The sequence below is a fragment of the Temnothorax curvispinosus genome, unplaced genomic scaffold, assembly GCF_003070985.1.
Source record: "Temnothorax curvispinosus isolate PA1 unplaced genomic scaffold, ASM307098v1 QBEX01013447.1, whole genome shotgun sequence".
NCBI classification, from domain to species: Eukaryota; Metazoa; Arthropoda; class Insecta; order Hymenoptera; family Formicidae; genus Temnothorax; species Temnothorax curvispinosus.
Window position 1 is genome coordinate 187,700 of NW_020223227.1, and position 20,293 is coordinate 207,992.

At 38.2% G+C, this 20,293-nt stretch overlaps 1 protein-coding gene across 3 annotated transcripts in view; it reads right to left on the bottom strand.

The window, feature by feature from the left end:
- LOC112463582 (cGMP-dependent protein kinase, isozyme 2 forms cD4/T1/T3A/T3B) overlaps window positions 1-20,293 on the bottom strand; it is a 38,746-nt gene that overhangs the window by 11,870 nt on the left and 6,583 nt on the right. Inside the window, exons 1-2 of one of the 3 annotated variants that reach the window (XM_025030044.1) lie at window positions 9,236-10,009; window positions 8,175-8,341 (exon numbers count right to left, since the gene is read on the bottom strand). In XM_025030044.1, coding sequence (XP_024885812.1) covers window positions 8,175-8,341; window positions 9,236-9,513 — 445 coding nt within the window. In that variant the 5' untranslated portion in view covers window positions 9,514-10,009. Of the gene's footprint in view, window positions 1-2,844; window positions 4,520-8,174; window positions 8,342-9,235; window positions 10,010-20,293 lie in introns of those variants that run through there. The other 2 variants (XM_025030042.1, XM_025030043.1) reach the window with 2 other exon arrangements.

Consider the following 20,293-nt stretch of genomic DNA (forward strand, 5'->3'; position numbering starts at 1 on the left):
AAAAGATCCTGTCGTGCAGCAGCTGTCGAGATTCCCAGCTCTAAGACGATCCTTAAAACCAGATGCTCCGATTATCAAACATTTCGGGCATCCACATCTGGATACTTCGCGTGATACAGCAAAGTGAAAGAAATAAGTTCGAGAAACTAGATTCACGTTGTGTAAAGGAAAATCTTTGATGAATTGTGTCGCTTCTTAAATTAATAATTGCTGTTACATTTCCCATTTTATGTAAAAGAACATTTAATAAATCATCAGCGTTCTCGGGAACAAAAGACTAAATTAGAATTGTCGACGAAGTGTCAAAAGCATTCACGAGTTTTGTAAGTTTGTTAAGCTGACACTGCCATTTTAGCACAAACAGACTGAATATACATTTCGTTTGCAATCCGATTTTGTTGATTCATCTGTAATTTTAAAATATTATCCCCATTTACAGTACTTTATTGCAATTTCATCAAATTTTAAACTCAATGGCACAGTTAGGTATTGTTTGTAACTTACTGTTTTTTTTTTTTTTTTTTTTTCCAAAACTGGAAGGCCGGTATTTATAATCGGTTCTTATTTAACAAGACTGTCTTAACTAATGTCTTAAGATGCTAATATGGCTCTGTGATTGGTTCATAACATCTTAAGATCGTACTTAAGATGGTCTTAAATAATATAAGAACCGACTATGAACCGGCCTAAGATTGCAGCAGCAAAATCGAGAGTAAAATAAGAGAAAAAAAAAACGTTTACTGTACATGTTTAATATAGTTGTATTAAATCAGCTGCGCTAAAAGCGCACGTTGCGCTATTAAAATAATTGCAATTTTCATCACATTCATTGAGAAATGGAATTTTCTTTCCATTAAAAAAATTTTATATTTATCCAACATTAGAAGCATAAAATTTATGTTACGTGCGTGTGCATGTGTCACAGCAATGTAAAGTTTGTATAGATATAATGTAAACATCTTTCTTTCGTTTATCTAACTTCAAAGCGGCATACGCCTTCGGCCTTGATAAGAAACCCACCAGCCATCGTACAAACGTTTAATAAGATTTTTTTAAACGTTTTAGAAGTAAACGACCATAAGAGTAACAATTCTATAAAAAAATCATGAAAATGATCCACAAGACCATTAAATTTTTGTCGAATTATTTCGATTCCTTAAAGCATGCTCGGTGAAATTCACCGGAATAGCGTTGCTGCATTAAATAATTTGCGTACTGATTTGCAGACAACTTTCATGAATTCGTTAACACGTAGAGCTAATTATAGCCGAATGTAAATAAATTTTAATACCAATTTTAGCATATTCAAACGTCACTAATTAAGACCGACGACAGCTAGCTCTGCTTTCCACTATTCTTGATACCACGTCGATGCGTGACTTTCTCCATGACCCATTAGAGCCACAAATCGACTTGCAAATGCTAAACGTGATATCCCTGAATGTAATAAGATTTACATTAAAAAATAAAAAGTTGAAACACAATTTCTCTAGAATTATCTAAGTCTGTATTATCGATAATATACAATAGTTAACTCTAACAAATACTTGACGCAAGTTTTACACGAAATATGAATTTATGTACATAGAAAGTTTCGAAAGTATGCGTTGCAAAATTAAATTAAAAAATTTAAGATATTTTTTTCGTAAATGTAATATAAAGTGAGCTATAAAATAAAATCTTGTAAAATTGTAAAATAAATAAATGTTTTAATTATTATAAATATATTTGAAGGTAGAAATATTCTGAAACAATCATGTCTCATAGAAATATTTATCCTAATATTTCATTATAAATGTCAAAAGTCCGAATATGCATACATTATTCATATACATTATGAGTTGTTAATTTGCAGGCCGATTTTATGGTGAGAGTAACACAATATGTATAGTCCAATATGATTTATCTAAACTGCGTAAAATCATGAATATGTAGAAATTCTGAACACCTTTCGTATCCGTGTTGTACAGATAATTGAAACGTGTTGTTGCAAAACGCGAACACAATTGCGTGTACAGAGCGAACGATAAGATCGCTTTTTCTCGAGCAGCGGAACAGACGAAGAAGCCTATTTCGCGAGATAATCCGGTTTCGTGCTCTAAAAAATATAATATCGAGGTCGACTTCACGTGACATCGGCACCTTTGTCCTTTCCACGCGCGTCAAAGAAAATTGCGGATGTAGACGTCCTGCGTGCGTGCGTGCGCGTGCGTGTCGCGTGTGTGATCCGCTCTTCGCGTTACGTTCGTTCCTTCCACATGTTAGGATAATTATATAAATGCGTATCATATATACATATTTAATTGTAAGACATAACTACGTCCGGTAGACATGTATACAGAGTGTCTCGGAAATCATGTACTTTCTCTTCTTTTTTCTAGAACAGCGTGTGAACTTGTCTCGAGAAATGTACGACTTCGAATGCACTCTGTATGCTTTTTACTTTAATAGTTATCTCGTAACGTTCGTGGAAATTAAAAGTAATTAATACTTTTTCGATATTTGCCGTAACAAAAATATTGAAACAGCAATATTTAAAATTAAGGGAACCGCAAATTAAAATTCTCAGTAGACGAATAACAATAAAGCTTTGTTTTAAGGAGATTTCCATGCAAGTTAAGCTTGTAAACAGAATTTTAATTATAGTTATCGAAATATCCATGGAATATTCCTAAATCTTGAAAAAAGATAACTAACGTTTCAGTTAGGGACAAATTCCTTTCGGGAACTGTGTGGACAATGTGCACGATTCTATGATCACATGAAGTAAGAATCGCGTGCTGACTTAAAAAAATTCGTACATATATATCCGTCATATCCGTCATATCCGTGATGGGCAAGTACCTTCGCGTATTTGACGTCTCTTTATGGGTTGCGGCGCACCAGTGCGTCTTCTCCTCGCGTAGGTATGAACCGGCACGATCAATCTCGGTCGCGGAATAAGGAAGCCCCCCTGAGCGTTGCCAGGTGGCGGCTGGTTCACTTCGGGGGACTCGCTGTCGGTGGTGCCAGTGCTGCTGGACCCCCGGGACCGCGCGTCCTCCTCCCTCGTCGCGGACGACGCGTTCGGATCCTCCAACGCAGCCTCGAGCCGCGACACCACCTCGTCGGCGTAGGGTCGCCTGGTGTAGGGCTCGTCGTCCGGTTGCCTGGGGGAAATTTTGCCGCCGCCGCCGTTGCTGGTCCAGTTTACCCCGCACTCCCGCCAGCTCGCCTCGTACAGCAGCTCCATGGCCCTGCCGCGCGTCGCGTCCGGGTCCAGGAGAAGCTCGGGATCCTCCAGAACCGCCCGGCCGGGATAGCTTCGGACCTTCATGACCTCGAAAGTCGCGTGCGCGAAGATCGTGAGGCGGAGATCGTGAAACCGAGTCGGCCGGGCTGGGGCCCCGCTCTAACACGACGGCCTACTCGCCGACGAGACTTTCGCTCGCGATTTTTCTTTTTTCGATCCTCTCGAACTCAGCACGGAGCTCTACCGCGCAAAGGTCAAAAGTCGAGGGCCGCGTGGCGACAACGCCGGCGTCGCTTTCATCCGGCGAGACGAGATTAATGGCGTTTCTGTAGGTAGACGCATTCTTGACCTTCCCAGGTAGCTCTTCTAGTAGATCTACGTTTGTTTCGATCTTCTTTTAGCTCTTTGCCAATTACAAATCGATCGATCCTTGTGCACGAACAGAAACGGAGCATCAGCCGGAGCAAAGCGGTTCACTGGGATGACGACAGTTTCAAATTCACAGATCGGATTCAATGAACGTTGAATGGAAACGTGAAGCTCCAGTTGAAACAACCGAGAAGCATCACGGCACGAGTCTGGCGTCGGTTCAAGAAGAAGATCGAAGAACAACGCCGCGTGAAAAAAAAGTCCACTTATCCTCGGACTTTCGCATCGATCATCGGGTTCGAGAGCCGCCGCCGGCGTTCCCCGGCCTGTCCGTCCCGATATTTATGTGGTTTACTATTCCGTTACGTACGAAAGTAGGCGGACTGCCGGCAGACGGACGACCAAGACCAAGAAACAAGCTCGACGGACATTGACGTCGGATCCGTGCATTCACGATCGTTCATTCGCGACTTCCGCCATCCGGCCGTCCGTCACTGTGGCGAACCGCCGGCACGGCGCGGAACATTGGCGCGCCGCGGAAAACCGAGTCATCGCCGGCTGCCGGATCTTCTCGATCTGAAGAACCTGTCGATGCGCTTTTATCGTTTCGCGTTGTTCTCAACGCGAACTAGATGCCTATCATCGCGCGGGCGCGATCGATCAGGCGCACATCGACAAGTCTTCCGTGTTATTTATAAAAATACTAAGCGAGCCGATCGCGAAATCGTTTCCTCCGCACTCGTGTTGGATCTTGCGACCTGGACCCTCGACACAGATGATCGATGAACGGCGATGAACAGCGCTGAACGGCGTCGCGTCGCGCGTAATGCTGATTTTGAAAACAATGCGGGAGAGGAGTTCTGTCAAAGGAGGACACCGCGATCGCGAATCGCGTCGCGTCTGACGCTCGCACTGACAGTATTCGCGACTGGTGAAAAGTATGCCCGTGAGCGGCAAGCAGCACCACGAGAAACCTCCCTTCCCTCGGCGAGCCGCGGCTGCCGAGGGAGTCCCCACCATGGATATGCGCTTTGAAGAGAAAGGACAGAGGTTCTCATTCCGTCGCATTCGCCCCCGCAACCGCTCCCACGTATATGAGTGCAACGGCACTTTTTTTTCTGCGAAGGTCCGGGACTCGGAAATTATAAGGGGGCCCCGCTAACTTCATTACCGGAAAAAGATTTAATGAGACGACGAAGATAAACATAATTTCTCGTGTAAATGCAAAAAGATACAGGGAAAACAATTTGTAATCCAATTTAGTGTATAAAATATGTTATAAAAGTATTTATAGCATATAAAAATAATTTTTGTATATCTACACATATTTGTGTACATACACAAAAAGTATTACATTTGATGCTTCATCTTTATGATATGCATTTCGCAATGATTTGACATTATTATATTTTATTTTATTTTTTGTTTGACAATCTATGTTGGAAAAAAATGTGTTTCAAAAATTCTCAATCAAATTAAAGTTAGAGATATCTAGATATTTCAATACTTAGATAATATTTAAATTAATTTAGATATGAGAGATATTTATTTAAATTTCTAGATATTTAAATATGCGTTTATATATTGAAATTCGTTAAACTAACACACAGTACATCCGATTTAAATTTCTGAAGCGTAATAATGACTAACAGAAGACGTAGATATGACTAATAAAAAATGCCCATTTAATGACGTTAAACAACATCACGATATAGTGTGTACTAAATGCGTGCACGCGGGGAACGTTCGCCGTTTAATTACGTAACTGTAACAACACGGATGAGTGATAATACTAATGATTAAATCAGTTGAGAAAGAGAGAGAAAAGCGGCGCAAGCATCGCATTTTTACGTGAAAGTAAAATGCGGCGCTTCATTACGAAATAACATCGAGACGATGCCTTTGTCCAACAGAAATCCAATTCCGGAAGAAGGAGAACCGCGTCGGAGCAGGAAATAATAGCTTTTATATAAATTCGATTTTACGTCGATATCCCACGGATCGTTTCTATCGTCAGGATCAATTAACGTTGTTCGTATTTTCGTTTGCTAGTTCGTATTGCGGAAGAATGCTCATCGCACGAATATTTAAATATGTTTTACATTCGAGATCCGAAGGTACCAATTGTATAGAATTACAATATTATAGAATTAAATACTATCTGATTACAATTAAAATCTGAATTGGATAATGTTCAATTCAGATGTCCCTGAAGATAGGTTTAGCGCTGAGTGTGCATGAATTAATGAATAAAATTAAAAACTTTTTTCGTATAAATTGTGATTAAAATATATATTTGTACAATAAAATATCTGTCAATTTTAGACGCAATTATCATATATTTTATTATGTATATCTTTCTCCAACTGTGAAAAAAAATAGATTTCTAGAAAAAGAATTATTTTCAAAAGGCTTAGTTAGAAAGAAGTAAAATTTATTTAAACTGATATGGTAAGTGTGCAATTTTCGCACTAATGTTCGTCTTAATAAATAATTGACTTTACCGATTTTACCGTGAACACAAAGTTAAGGTCGATGATAAGTGTCTGTTTGATATGCGCGTAAATTACTCTTGCAGTTCTTTCCCGTTATGGCAGAATGTTTAAGCTTAGGAGTTACACAATCATATTTGCGCCAATATCTCGAGCATTGTGCACCATTTGCGTTCCAATTTACGTAAATGGTAATAGGCCTGTTCGTTTTAGCTGAAATTCTTGCGCGGTTCGTCTTTTCTCTTTTTCTCTCCAACGTGAAAAGAATAAGAGGAAAGATAAACCGTGCAAGAAGTTTAGCTAAAACGAACAGGCCTAATAATTTCGATACTTAAGCAGCTGGAATAAAATAAACTAAAATAATTCAATTTAATAAGTAAGATAATAAAATACGTAAGAAAATCAAATGAGAAACGTCAGTTTCTGTATTTCCGCGTCCAAAAATTGCAAAATTGTTTCACGGAATGTAATTATATGTATATATTACATGTCCAAAGTATATTTACATAACTATTGCGTTCTCGGCATTCGCTATTAATTGCTCAAGCATTATTTACGCTCATCCTCAACCGTCTAATAAGGAAACGATTGAGACTATCGCTCTTGAAAGTACTTCTGTTTTTGTTACTTTCGAATGTCTTGTCGGAGTAACATTTTAAATAAAAAAGTACAGATCTTTATGTATTTTCATGTATAATTGCCAAATTTACTTGGAACAGTTTCCTATATTTTATGATTACCATTAAAAGCAAATATATCGAATTAGTTGTAAAAAGTCGCAACCTACAGTAAGATATGTATAAAATAAGTATGTGTCTTTTATGAGCTATCCTACGACATAAAAGTTCATCGAACTTGGACAGATAATATGCGATCGTTTCCGCGTAAGATAAACGGAGTTGAGAAATCACGCAGTGCCACTGCTCGATAGCTCGATAACTTATGCACAAAGTTGAGTTTTCTTTTTTCATATATGTGAGAAATATACATGTTAAGAAATCCAATTATTTAGACGAATATTTCACAGGACAGGAAGTTATGGATTATCTCATGAACTTTCGGTTAAAAAATTCCAAATTTTCTTTTTTTGCACATCTTCAGTCTATAAATAAAATTACGAGATTGTTTCTAAAATATTCGCACAAATGGTGAAAGTATAAGACAATTTGTATTGTCAATCGTAACTATGGAGGATAGAAAATAGTGAAAGCATTTCCCGTGCAGGTGTTCTGGACAAATAAGGATGAGCGAATAAGCATATAGCGAATAATCGGGCGGGTTGGTGCTTCCACATCAAGAAACAATGCAACATATACAAGCGATACGTGATAAGGATAAATATTGATCTGCAGGCGAAAGTTTTTTTTCGAATATTATAATGGAACGCGCATTGCGACTGCGAAGAAACGTTCACGTGTGAGAGAAAATTGGCTCGTAAAGAGAGATCCCAATCAATCGAGAAAGGTAAGTACGAGAAATCAAATAAATTACTATATACTAGTCCCCAAATAGCCGATTAGATATAAAATAAATAAATATTCACTTTTTTTATGTACATAATTGCAAAACTTGCCCTATTTTGTATTTCTTAACGGCAGTCGTTATCGTTACATTATCGTCTCGAGCAATTTTTGTACTACATATATTATACATGCGCAACGACAATATAACGATAACGACACTGTCGTTAAGAGTTACAAAATCACAGACCCCTGAAACAATTTCCTAAGATTTATAGTTAACATTAAAGGTAAATATATCGAGTTAACTTTTAAAAACCAATCCGCAATCTACATTACGATACGTATAAAATGAGGCTCTTATATTTTCATCTATTCTACGACATGAAAGTTTATCACAAACTCAGACAGACGAGAAAATATCTGTTTTTGTACAAACTTGAAACTTTGTTCGCGTTTTTCATGAAAACAGTTGATATTTTATATTTTTACCGCGTGTGTTATTGTTCACGATCTATTTATTATTTAATTTATCTTCAGGCAACAATTCTCATGACGCTTTATGGACTTTTCCGTCGAAACTGTCATATTTCATAAAGATGCGTAACTGTATTTACTTACCCTCCATGACGAACACAGTAGAACCGACATCTCCCTCTTGAATAATTATCGAACCAGCTGGAAATGTTACAGGATACATGCAATCGACAATCTCCCGAATCTGCGTGAGTTCCAAATTTTTCATGAAGTCGTTGTCCAGTATGGCAGTCTTGATCAGCTCGCGAGATCTTGAAAAAAAAAAAAAAAAGACAATCATTGTTAAGCTTCTTTCTCTCTCTCTCTTTTTTACAAAAAGAAATAATATTCTTAGGAAAAACAAGAGCATAAATAAGTAACAAAAATATAATATTAAATGCATTTCGAAAACTTTTTGGTCATAGATTCATTAATAAATCTAATTGTAAGAAAAATTCTCGGTATGCAAAAATCTTATAAAAAATTATAATAATATATATTAATTAATCTCTAAAGTGTAACACTAGAGACAGTACGATTTCTATCTGAAAGTATAAGTCGCTATAAAGAGTGCTACGCAGTGAAATTGATATCCTCGAATACTTTCGTAATTAAGTTCCGCTTGTAGCCGTAGAGAGAATCATTCATGCGTAGTTACCGCTTTCAGCAAAATACCTTAATTGAATTTACTTTATCTCGTATTACATTATGTAATTATATGACTTTCAGTTCACAATTACAGATATTCAATTGCCAATATATCGCATATTATATTGCTCGAGTTGTAAAAATCTATAATACCATTAAAACAGTTAGGTATCTGTTTACGAATGACAAGAACAATTCTTTTGGAGCAGAATATTATCTTGACAGTTATTTTTCTTTTCATTTAATTTTATTTTTGTAAATTATGTATAAGTGCCTCATTTATACATCTACAACAATCAGAAATCATATACCGTGTTTACAATAAACGTCTTTTAATATATCAATTCGTACAAATATAAGGTCAAGATCAGCTGTTTCAATTTATAAATATATGCGGCAATAAAAATGATTTAAAAAAAGCGCATTTCTCTCGTTTCATCAGAAATTTGGTAGATTTCTGGAGATTTAACGGATGAAAAATAAGTCATGCGACACATCCAAGGCACTCGCCGATCTACCTTTGCGGCTTGGCGAACTTCACCACCGGTTTCGTGTCGCCTCTGAGAGGTTCCGCCGATATGGCTTGCCGCTTCAGTCTCCGATTAGAACCGATGGCGTTAGACGCTAGGCTCAGATCAACGATCTGCCGGAACTTATCGATCTCATTCTGAAGGTAACGGATCGTGGCGTCGCGCTCCTCGAGCGCCTTTTCGAGCAGCTCAACGATCTCGTCGCGACGTCGCAACGCCTCCGTACGCTCGTACAGCAATCGCTTCAGGTCTCGTATCGAATCCATCCCCTTCGCTCTCCCGGTACGAAATTCGAACGACGCTCTTCCTCTCCGTCAAACAATGTCGCGCGCGATTCCGCGTGCCGTCACGCTGCACTTTTATTATCCTTCCAGCGGACCTTTACGAGCGCGAGAACGAACGAGAATGCGCGTGAGTGCGATCGCGAAAGCTATAAGTTCGCGTAAAAGTTCAAACGTATATCTATATATCTGATTTTCGATCTCCATCGAACCTTGAAGATGATAACAAAATTGACGATACTTGTACGTTTATCGATCTAATTCTGCAACTTAATTATCAATCTCTGATGAGAATCTATTTTTAAAATTTCGATATAGTTGATAGAGAATTCTCTTCTTCAAAAAGTTCTGAAGTATCTAATTCACTTCAAAAAGAATTCGATATAGAATGCCAACTTCAAACACACATATACACACATACTCCGATCATATTAAATAACATTTCTATTTCAATCAGAATTGATTGAAGTTATTGTTTTTCATAAAGTTCTGGAGGTGCTATCTAGATCTCTCAAGAGAGTGCCAGATTTCCAAAAAAGAAAAAATTTTTATTTTAAAATTAAAAAAAAATTATTATAAAATTCAGACAATTTCTCTATATGCAATTTCTCCATGTTAAATATTGAATATAATTCAGATGCCATAAAAATGTTAACAATTCGAATAAAAAATGTCAAATGCAAACGGCAAAATTAAAGTTCCTGCAATGTCGAACGTCGAAGAGATTCCAAAAGCTAGCAAGATATATTTATTTCCTCGGTAATAAGCCAAAGTTAGAAGCATCGGTTATGTAAAAGGTAGACACGAACGAATCTTCATGAATAACATATATGACAAAAAGTATGCCGTAGAAAACTTTTTAGAGAGAATAATGGCTGCTAATATCATCATCTCGAGAAACAGGTCTGTATCATACAATTACACACTACTATGCACAAGATTACAAATCACGCTTGTACTCGAGTCACTTTACAATAAAATAACGATTGCGAATGTCCCTGTAATAACATGAGAATATTAATAGTCTACAAAAACTTCTTTATGCTGGATTACCATTTGATAGTACATTGTCAAGGATTGTTGGATGCTATAATTAACTATGCGTTTGCAATTACGATTGAGACATGAAGGAAATATTATTATCTTCAATATTTTTCCATATTTTCTTACAGGCATTTACTCGTATTGCTCGCGTATTTATTGCATAATCAGAGAAAAAATAAAAAAAAAAGATATGTAAACGTATTTTACGTTATTTATACGAGTAAGCCAATACAAAAATGCAAAATAAACAAATCAATAAATTAAATTGGGCATAAATTGCGAGCTATAAACGTTGGAAGCTATACGATTAATAATTAAATATTTTATGTCAGTTTATACCAATCGAGTTGATAATCGAGCTTGTGTCGAGCATACAGAGAACTATCATTAAAATTAATTATAATAGATAAAGCAGTAAGAATGAATGGAGCAAATATTCGTTACGCGCGAGCCGCTTCAATCAAGGCAATCTATATTACTGACGCCCAAAAATGACAAGTATTAATTCACTCATGTGTGTAATTTACGATTATTTTTTTTTTGCTGAATTATTATCGAAACACGTCACGCAAAGCTATCAAAACTTCAGTATTTTGAATGAAAAATAAGACACAAATATTCCTGATTTATTGAACGCGCCATTACGAAGAGTATCCGCCGAGTCTTCCAGACTTTATTGAACGTTGCTCAATTTGGAGCAGACTACCAGTACCTCGTTCAATCTGTCTTAATCAAGCCGTCGATCTACAGCATCGCACGACACTCAAAGAACGATCAGTATTAACTCACTCGCGTGTCTCGCGATCTATTACAACCGAATTGAAAACTAAACGAATCATTTAAAAGGAAAATTGCATGATGTTGAACTGATGCTAAAAAACATAAGCAAAGAACTTGCTGAAATTCTGTTGACATCTCGACTAATCCGAGGACTTTTTAAAACGTCCAATTAGGTACCTAAACTTCACGTTCACACTTTAAGTCTTTCAATGGCATCATATATGACGATGCATCATGACGCAGAAACGTTTCTATTGCACCATAAAAGTAGAGAATTGAGTCGTCGAGAAAAAGGTAAAGAGTTTAGATTGACGATGCAATTAACTTCCCCGAGTAAAAGATCGTCTTCTTTTGCAGAATCCATAAACGTTAATTGAACCCTAGTTAACTTCAATCGTTGCTTATGGGAAAGTAACTATAAAAAAATCGCGATTCTAACGGTACCCCGTTGACCTCTGTTAGCGATTCAGACACTTTGGCGTCAAGCAGGAACCGGTATATAATTTCGCTGAGTTCAATTTTTCATAGCATAAGTACAAGAAAGAGAGAAAGAGAGAATTTTATGTCGAATATAACAAATTTCCTTTTCCGCGAAAAGATCATTGTCGCGTATTTACGACATCGAAATTTGAACTCATCGAGATTAATACCGATTTCAATCACACTGGTACAGCGTTCGGAATTTTTAGAACTTGCGATCGACGATTAGCGATTTATGCGGACGCGATAATGGCACGGAAATGGATCTCCCGAAAAGACGGCGCGGCCTGTCGTTCCCCGAAGTGACACGATCGAACTGATGATCGGTAAGCGCGAGGGGGACCACGAGGAGGCACGCGTATACACACGCACATAGCGTGCAACCGAGGAAGTCGCTCCGGGTTCGCGTGTTAGACCACGGGGCGGCAACGACTATCGTCGTATAGTACGCGCACCAGCTATTTTTACGTTTTAATCGCGACTCTCGCGGCTTCCTCCAAACGCTCGTTCTCCCGCCGTCGTCGTCACCGCCGTTGCGTCCGCAAGGCCGCCTCGGTGGCCAATTTAAAAAAAAAAAAAAATAATAGTCTCTCCTTTCACCGATCATTTTGGCCCTCCGATCCGACCGCCCCTGGCCGACTACCGCTACGTACATACATACATGTATACGTGCCGATCTATCCTACCGATCCCACGTGCGCTCACGACTGTTGCGCGCTGACAATGGCGCGGTGCAGAATTGGAGTGTCAATCGAGATTTCGAAAGTTTATTTTTATATTATTTACGAGATATGTGAAAATTAACTTCATATGAAATCTGTAGATTTTATAAATTAATTCTACCGTTTAAACACTAATTGTATGATTGATAGTAATATTTGCTCCATTATTTTGCATGTCGTACAACTCGCATCACAATGGGATAGTAGATAGAGATATCAAATAAAATAAAAATTTTAAGAGATTTTGTTTCTCTAGAAAAGTATACAAGTTCTTTATATATAAAGATTGGCTGCGTTCAGCAGAAAAAGCAGTTTGATAAACGCTTATATAGGGATTCTTTATTACGATTGGTTTCTACACTTTATTGTTAGAGCCAACGAGGAACTTTAAAGGTAAGAACACAATCATAACAATCATATTAAAGAATCGCTAAGCGTTTACTAATTAAGTTGTCTTTTCCGCTGAACGCAGACAATATCTCTGTTTTGATAGAATAAAGACGTATTCTCCCAGATAAAAAGATAAATTTTTCCGAGACTCGGGTTAACTTTATAGAAAATAAAGCGTTTACTTGCTACGCCATTGGTCGCGCGTGCACGTTTTGTCAGTCTACTCTTTGCGTTGGCGAATGCCTCGAGCGATTTATGCCTCGTACCCGATGCGCCCTACATACAAAACCGGCCTTTAGCCGGTTGCGGCCCTGACGGCTTCCTTGACTTTGGCACGTTGTAACCACCGAGAGAAAAGGAGTCTTTCTTTCTCTCTCGCTGTGACGCGACGTATACGAGAAAAAACGCTCAGGTAGCTCTATACATGGTACATGTCCTCGTTGACTGACGCTTTTCACCTATCGCTAATTTACAAGCCGTTTTAGGTTTATTAGATGCAAAGATGCAAATAAATCTTCTGTGCTATATACTTGCAAAACAGGTTACAGAATCTCTTCCCTAATGAGCCATTAGCCATCGATCCCGTAAATCTTGCAAATAAAACTTCAACCACGATATCATCGTAGAATTATGAAAATCGCACGTAGCGATTTTACGTAATCAATTTGAATTCTCGCATTCACATTACATGCCATACGTCATACATCGTGTCATTATCGTTGACTAACAAAAAATGGTTACGTATTACATTGGCCGCGAACGTTGTAAACGTCGGAAGAAAAGCATTATTAATGGTGAATTATCATCGCGTTTACTAGGAAGATTTTGTGTTTTAGAAGTTTAACAGAATATTTTTTGTCTCTCTCTAACGCTAAACATTTCATAAGAATTGTTACATTTATACATAAATGTATCACCGTGCTGATCCGAACGGAAGAAAAATTAATGCATCAAGCATTTAAAAATAACTATTCTGCCGATAGTATCTCTGCTATTAAAACTCCATCGCTATTGAAATATTAAGACTAAAACTAATTGTGGTTTTTACTATTTTAAAAAACTGACATCACTCGTAAACTCGTGTAATCAATCAAGACAGTGACAGGCGTGAATTCTTATGTCACTCCTCAGTAACGAGTATTTTAACAAAAACGCATGTATGCGATTGATTGCATTTATAATTAGAATAGTGATTTAAGATAGAAATCAGAATACAATAAAATAATATATAGACTAAAAACCTCTGCTTAGATTTATCGCCATAAAACAGAATAGAATTTCACGTTCATTGAATTCATAATTAATTTCGTGCAATAATGTATTTCAACCTCATGATTAGTAACATAAATAACATAAAGAATCATTAATATTGAACAGAAGGATTGAATAGAATAAAAAAGAAATACAAAGAGAACACAACTTGGCACGTTTTGCTATCTTAAAACATTCGGCTACTAAGCAATGCAATTAACCGGGACAATGACAACCGCAGATTGTTAGTTTCTTCAACGCGTATTCCTTAAAGATACACGTGCGCGATTAAAGAGACCTTGTCTAGCTTTCGACAGCGCATCTACAATCGGCGAGGCGTATGCATAATGTCTGTTTTACACGCCGCATAATCGAGCAACAGTCTAGAAAAATAGCGGTAAGTATTGCATAAAATGTCTGACTTTTAAATTCTCGATTTCAGAGCAAAATACAATGTTCTTTTTCTTCGCGATATTAAAACGGATGATGAAAATTCGTCGAAGAATTTCCCCGGGAGGTAGTACAGATCGCGTAAAAGAGACTTAATCATCCACGTATACATGTGGAATCAAGCCTATTATGGGACACTTGAATTATTTAAGTCGCGTACACCGAATCCTCGAAAGCCTTTGCGCGTTTCTATTTTGCAATCGTTATTCTACGTACTATGTCTATGCAAAATCTTTGCAGGTAGAATGATATCATATAACCGGTACTCACGTAACTACTCGAATCATCATGCGAGATTTTACGATAATGAGAGTGCTTCATACGAGGCATGTTTACACAAATAAGTGTATTGTCCTATATACTGTTCATCATTAAACATCTCTATAAATAGAATTATATTTTTACACATAAAAGAAATGGTATAGAGATAGACTTGTTATGCTTCAAAACAGAAGCAAGTATAAGCAAAATTAAAATACTCTTAAAATAAAATAAAGGATTATGGTAAAAACAAATTGTACGTGAATGTTTATAGACGGAAAATTTTACAGGACAACTTTACACCCGCATTCTGAGAGATTTAATCACGGGAAGGAAATTGAAACAGATATTAAATAATAAAAAAAAAGTTTAATAACGAGGAAAGACATTTAAAAAAATGACACTTCAAAGACTGTCAGCAGAATTCTGAAATGTTGTATCCGTATATCAGAATTGATAGCGCTAGATAATAGTCCATGTGCGATAACACAGTAAGCGTATTTCTAACACAAATGGGTGTAAATTATACAGTGGTTGAAATTCCTATTTGCCTATTGATAACAGGGACTACGCAAGCGTGACACGAAAACAAATGCGCTGCTCCACACCGAGGTACTACATTAATAAGTAATATTTACGGAGCACTTGGCACACGTATATACATATTTATTGAACGCGCACGCGTATAAATAAAACGTGCGTAGGATAAATACGCTGCACCGGACGCGAGAGAGAAGTTTACGAAGGAACGCCGAGATCGCATAAAGGGAACAGGTGCTAGATCCGCAGGCCGGATCGTTAGCGTGATATATAACAAAGTGGAATATTACGTAGCGTTTCGGGCCGTGGCTGCCCAGATGTGAATTCCATGATGATCTCGCGGAATGCCAGGCCAATCTCGATTGTTGGGAGCACCAACCAATGGTCTCTAGCCGGTTGAACGGTTCGCGTGAAACGCTCTGGTTTAACACGACCAGAAAGACGCTGACCAATTTACATCGTCGAGCCATCACAAGTATTTCGAATATTTGTGAACTACAATTTTCTGACGCAAGATTTTTTCAAGCTTCTCTATATGATTATTTCGCAAATCAACTACATCGTTCCCACATTCATTTTCTCACGCGAGGAATAAGACGCCACATTTTAACTTTCATATAATTTTATACATATATATATAATTATATATACAATATGTACACAGGGTATCCCAGACTTATCCGACTGCTATGACATCCGTTAATGGCAGACTCTTGAGATCATTTTCAGATTAAAATCCTAATATCAAAATGCCGAGACTATATTAGTTTGTAAAGTGAGAAATGTTTACAAAGTTGATCAATCAATCATTGTCCGAAATTCACGCGCTGTGGCATGTGGCATGGCATATCGCACAGTAGTAAATATGTTTTCAAGCATTTTAATCTTGATATTGATATAATTCTGCGTATACCTCACATATTAAGAATAATAAACATTCTAGAGTAAAATTTACTCGATATTTCTCAGATATTACTCATTGGAAAAATTGTTCTTTCAACATATGTTTAATGTCACTAATTTCCAAACTCGTCACAATGATTAAACAGAATACATCTGATCGCTTGAGTTACAGCAAGTATACGTATTTCGACTCATGGAATACATGAAATACTCATTCCAACGAGTTCACACGAAGGAACTTTCTAAACGTAAAAAAAAAAAAAAAAGAAAAGCTGTACCGATTTAAGCCGTACAAAAACTGGTCACTTTAATCGCGTCCTAAGCGTAGCCAAAGTTGAAACCACTCGCACGCGCGTCATATCCGTTTAGGGGCACAAGAGCAGCGGCAGAGGAGAGCAGATATTGAATAAACCGTCGTCGGAGAGAGCGTCGCCCGATTTCCGGATGTAACTCGAGGCGCGTTCAAAGACGGCGTCGACGATCGCGTCTGTAAATCAAGGCTCGGACTGCGCGTCAAATCGTTCCGCTCTGCCGTTGTTAAGCGTTATCGAATCAATTCATCGATAAGAGCGGGTCGAGTAACGAAAGCGGTCGGTGGTTATTTTTGTAGCCACGACGATACGCTGATAACCGTAAATAACCGCGTTTACTCAAAGTCCAGGCTCATTTGTCTAACTCAGAGTTCGATGCTCCCGAGAAGCTTTTAGGGTATCCTTCGCGATCTGTCGACGTTACTGTGACGTAGAGGCGTCCATCAACGCAATTTACACATTATTTTACATGCGTACATATTTATGTTATATCTATTTATTTTGTTTTTTCTTCCTAGCGTGTGTGAACGAAATTTATCTAGGAGCAAATCGTCGAAGACGGCGTCGTTCGATTTCCGGATGTAACTCGATTTTCTAAAAAATCCCATGTTGATAAAAGTATATATATTTCCACTTGATCCTTCTTAATCTTATATATGTCAATAGTGTAATAAGGGCTATAGCTACAAAATATACATACATATATATCATATATATGTATGTACATATTGCACATATAGTTTTGGTTCTTAGTCGGGTTGCAACTTCCGTTTCCATTTTTAATTTGCTTCTTCTGTTTTACAAATATAAAATAAGTAAAATACTAGCTAATAATTAATACAATTAATAAATGTGACCAGTTATAAGTCAAGTAAAAATCATTTTTGTCAATTGTTTACTGATACAGATAAGTTTCTAAAATTTCCGGTGAAGATAAGTTTGTTTAAAATACCAGCTGCAAATTATCTTAGAATAGTATAGTTGACCGTTTCTCGATGCATAAGAGAAAATTTCTCATTTATTCCTAAATCTTGGTTTTCTCTCTTCCTTATGTCCTTATTCCTCTCCGCCTCTAAAGGAGTACCTCGGGGACATACCGACCGAGCCGCGACGGAGGGCGACTGCTCGAGGAACAGGTGGATCGGCAGCGGAAGAATCGTGCGGACGAAACGCCGTTTCGAGGAGGCGCCACCAGCCGCACTCGCTCGCTCGCTCGCTCGCTAATTCGCCCGTTCGTTTCTCGGCCGTTCGGCCGTTCGGTCGCTCACTCGCTCGCCCTCGCGCGCGCTGCTCGACCGCTCAGCTTTTTAAAATGTCGCCGATGGCCGTGACAGGATCTATTTTTAACCGCGCGTCGAGATAAGCGCGCGGAAGGGACGGCGGCGGGTAGAGCGGCCAGAATGAAAAGAGAGAGGGAGGAAGAGAGAAAGAGGAAGAGGAGGAGGAGGAGAGGGCGGGGAGGGGAGAGGCGAGAGCAAACTCGCGGCGTCAGTAGCGTAATCGTAAAACCGCGACGGTTCGACGCGGCGCTATAGGTAACACCTGTTTAATTACCATGCTTTTTCTCGAGTAAAATGCGAAAGGTAAGTATATCGCCGTCTCACGCGACTACGTAGACGCAAGTCGTGCCACGAGCGTGAAAATTGATGAACCGCACTCGTGGCCGTGTGCAACATCGTTTGTTGGCACGTGATCCTGCATTAAGTCTCTTGTGTCCACGATGCTAGAAATCGCTCCGAGATCTCGGACGGAGAAAGAATTAACCAATTGCATTGGTCAATTGCCGAACTGTTTAAATATGATTGGTCAATTTTTTCTCCGTTCGAGATCTCGGAGTGATTTCTAGTATCGTGGACACAAGGCTTTACGAGTTATTTATTCATCCAGAAGAACACGTGTATAGAGCAAAATCTTCTTCAACAGCCTTTTCGATCTGTCCGAATCTGGGATCTTTCCAATCTGGCACGAATGTCGTATTCTTATCAGCCGAACGTAAACCGTCATTGTAATAAAAAAAAAAATTAATGTATAAATATATTACCCATAAAAATATAGTTTTATTGTAGAATAATAATAGTAGCAGTAATTGTTGTCTTAAGGTATATTATTGAAAGTATAAGCGAAATTTGTTTAAATTCGAAAACACCTTAGATTTTACGACATCGATGGTTTTGAGTAAAAACGTTCAAGTGTCAAAGAAATCTAGGAGACGAGAGCACGGTGTTTTTAGCATACATTAGACACAATATTTGTCATTTAATTAGCTTCTATACCGGAAACAATCGTAGAAAAATTTACCGCGAACAAGTGTGTAAATGCAGAATAGTTAGTTTTTTACATTCCACGTGCGTCTTACATGCTTAAGGTATTACATGTGTCGCGGGGCGCCCAAAAGTGCGCCGTGCCCGTTACACCACTGATCGAGACCGACGAATTTGTCGTGCCGGAGGCACCATAGAAGAGAAAGAGAGTGAATCAAAGAAGTAATTATACGTGACGTCACCCGACTGGTTTCAACACCCGTCCGGAGTGCAACGAGTCGAGTCGAGTCGAGTCGAGTCCGGGTAAAAGCAAATGGGCCAGAGGGGCCTCTCCTACTCGCCGTTGCAATTATAACAGCTCTCGCGCGGAGATCGGAGATGCGTATGGAAGAAATGTGGCAGCATCTTCGTATACCGCCGGCCGTCCGGTTGCGGCCGGTGGGAGGAGACGAAAATAGCACCTCCCAAACTTTATGACCGGTAAAATCACCGGAGCGTCAGTGCCGACGTGGTCTACGGCCATTTAAAGCGGCCTAACGGCCGCGTTAACCGCCCAATAATCCCGACGGCAAAGTAGGAAATTAAATTAATCTTCTCTAATTATTAATCGGAGAGCGCGACGAGTCGCGTTTCGAGTCACGAAACATTCGCCGCACGGTGCATTCTTTTTTTATCTGGAGATAAGTAAAGCTCATTGAATGTATGTATCAATAAAAAACGCTCGTATATTAATGAGCGCGTTTAATAACGTCCATATGTTGCGTCATTGTACGTGGACCGTAAAGACGATTAGATTTCAGTTTTCAGATTTGTCGGCTTATAGAATTAGAAAATTACAATTGCAAGAAATACAATATTTTTAGAATCCTTAATGGATCAGCAGACAAAAAAGTTAAGATAATAGATATATTAAAATGCTTAGATATTTAATACCCTTAGAAATGAGTTTAATATTTTTTCCTACAGATAATTATTTCGTCTGCAGGCGAAATGATATTCTATTTACAATTTGACCGTAGACTCTATGCGTCATATGTGGGAAAATATATGCTGCGTTTCACACGTTCCAAAGCGCGATTATAACAAGGAAACCGCAACGTCAGCCTGTTTGACAAAAAAAATTCTTGAAATCGCGAATCTTAATCTCGTTATATAAATAGGTCATAAATATGATAAAAAAATGCACGAGCAACGAAAAGAATTACATTATGATAAAAAAATAAGGCTAATGCATAAAGAGATAACATAAAACGTAATGCACGAATGTTATCCGCCGACATTAATATTCGTTGAATTTTCCAAACAAAATCTGAAAATAACTACGCACACACGGTTTATAATATAATATCAATGTCGGGATTTCTTCTTTAAA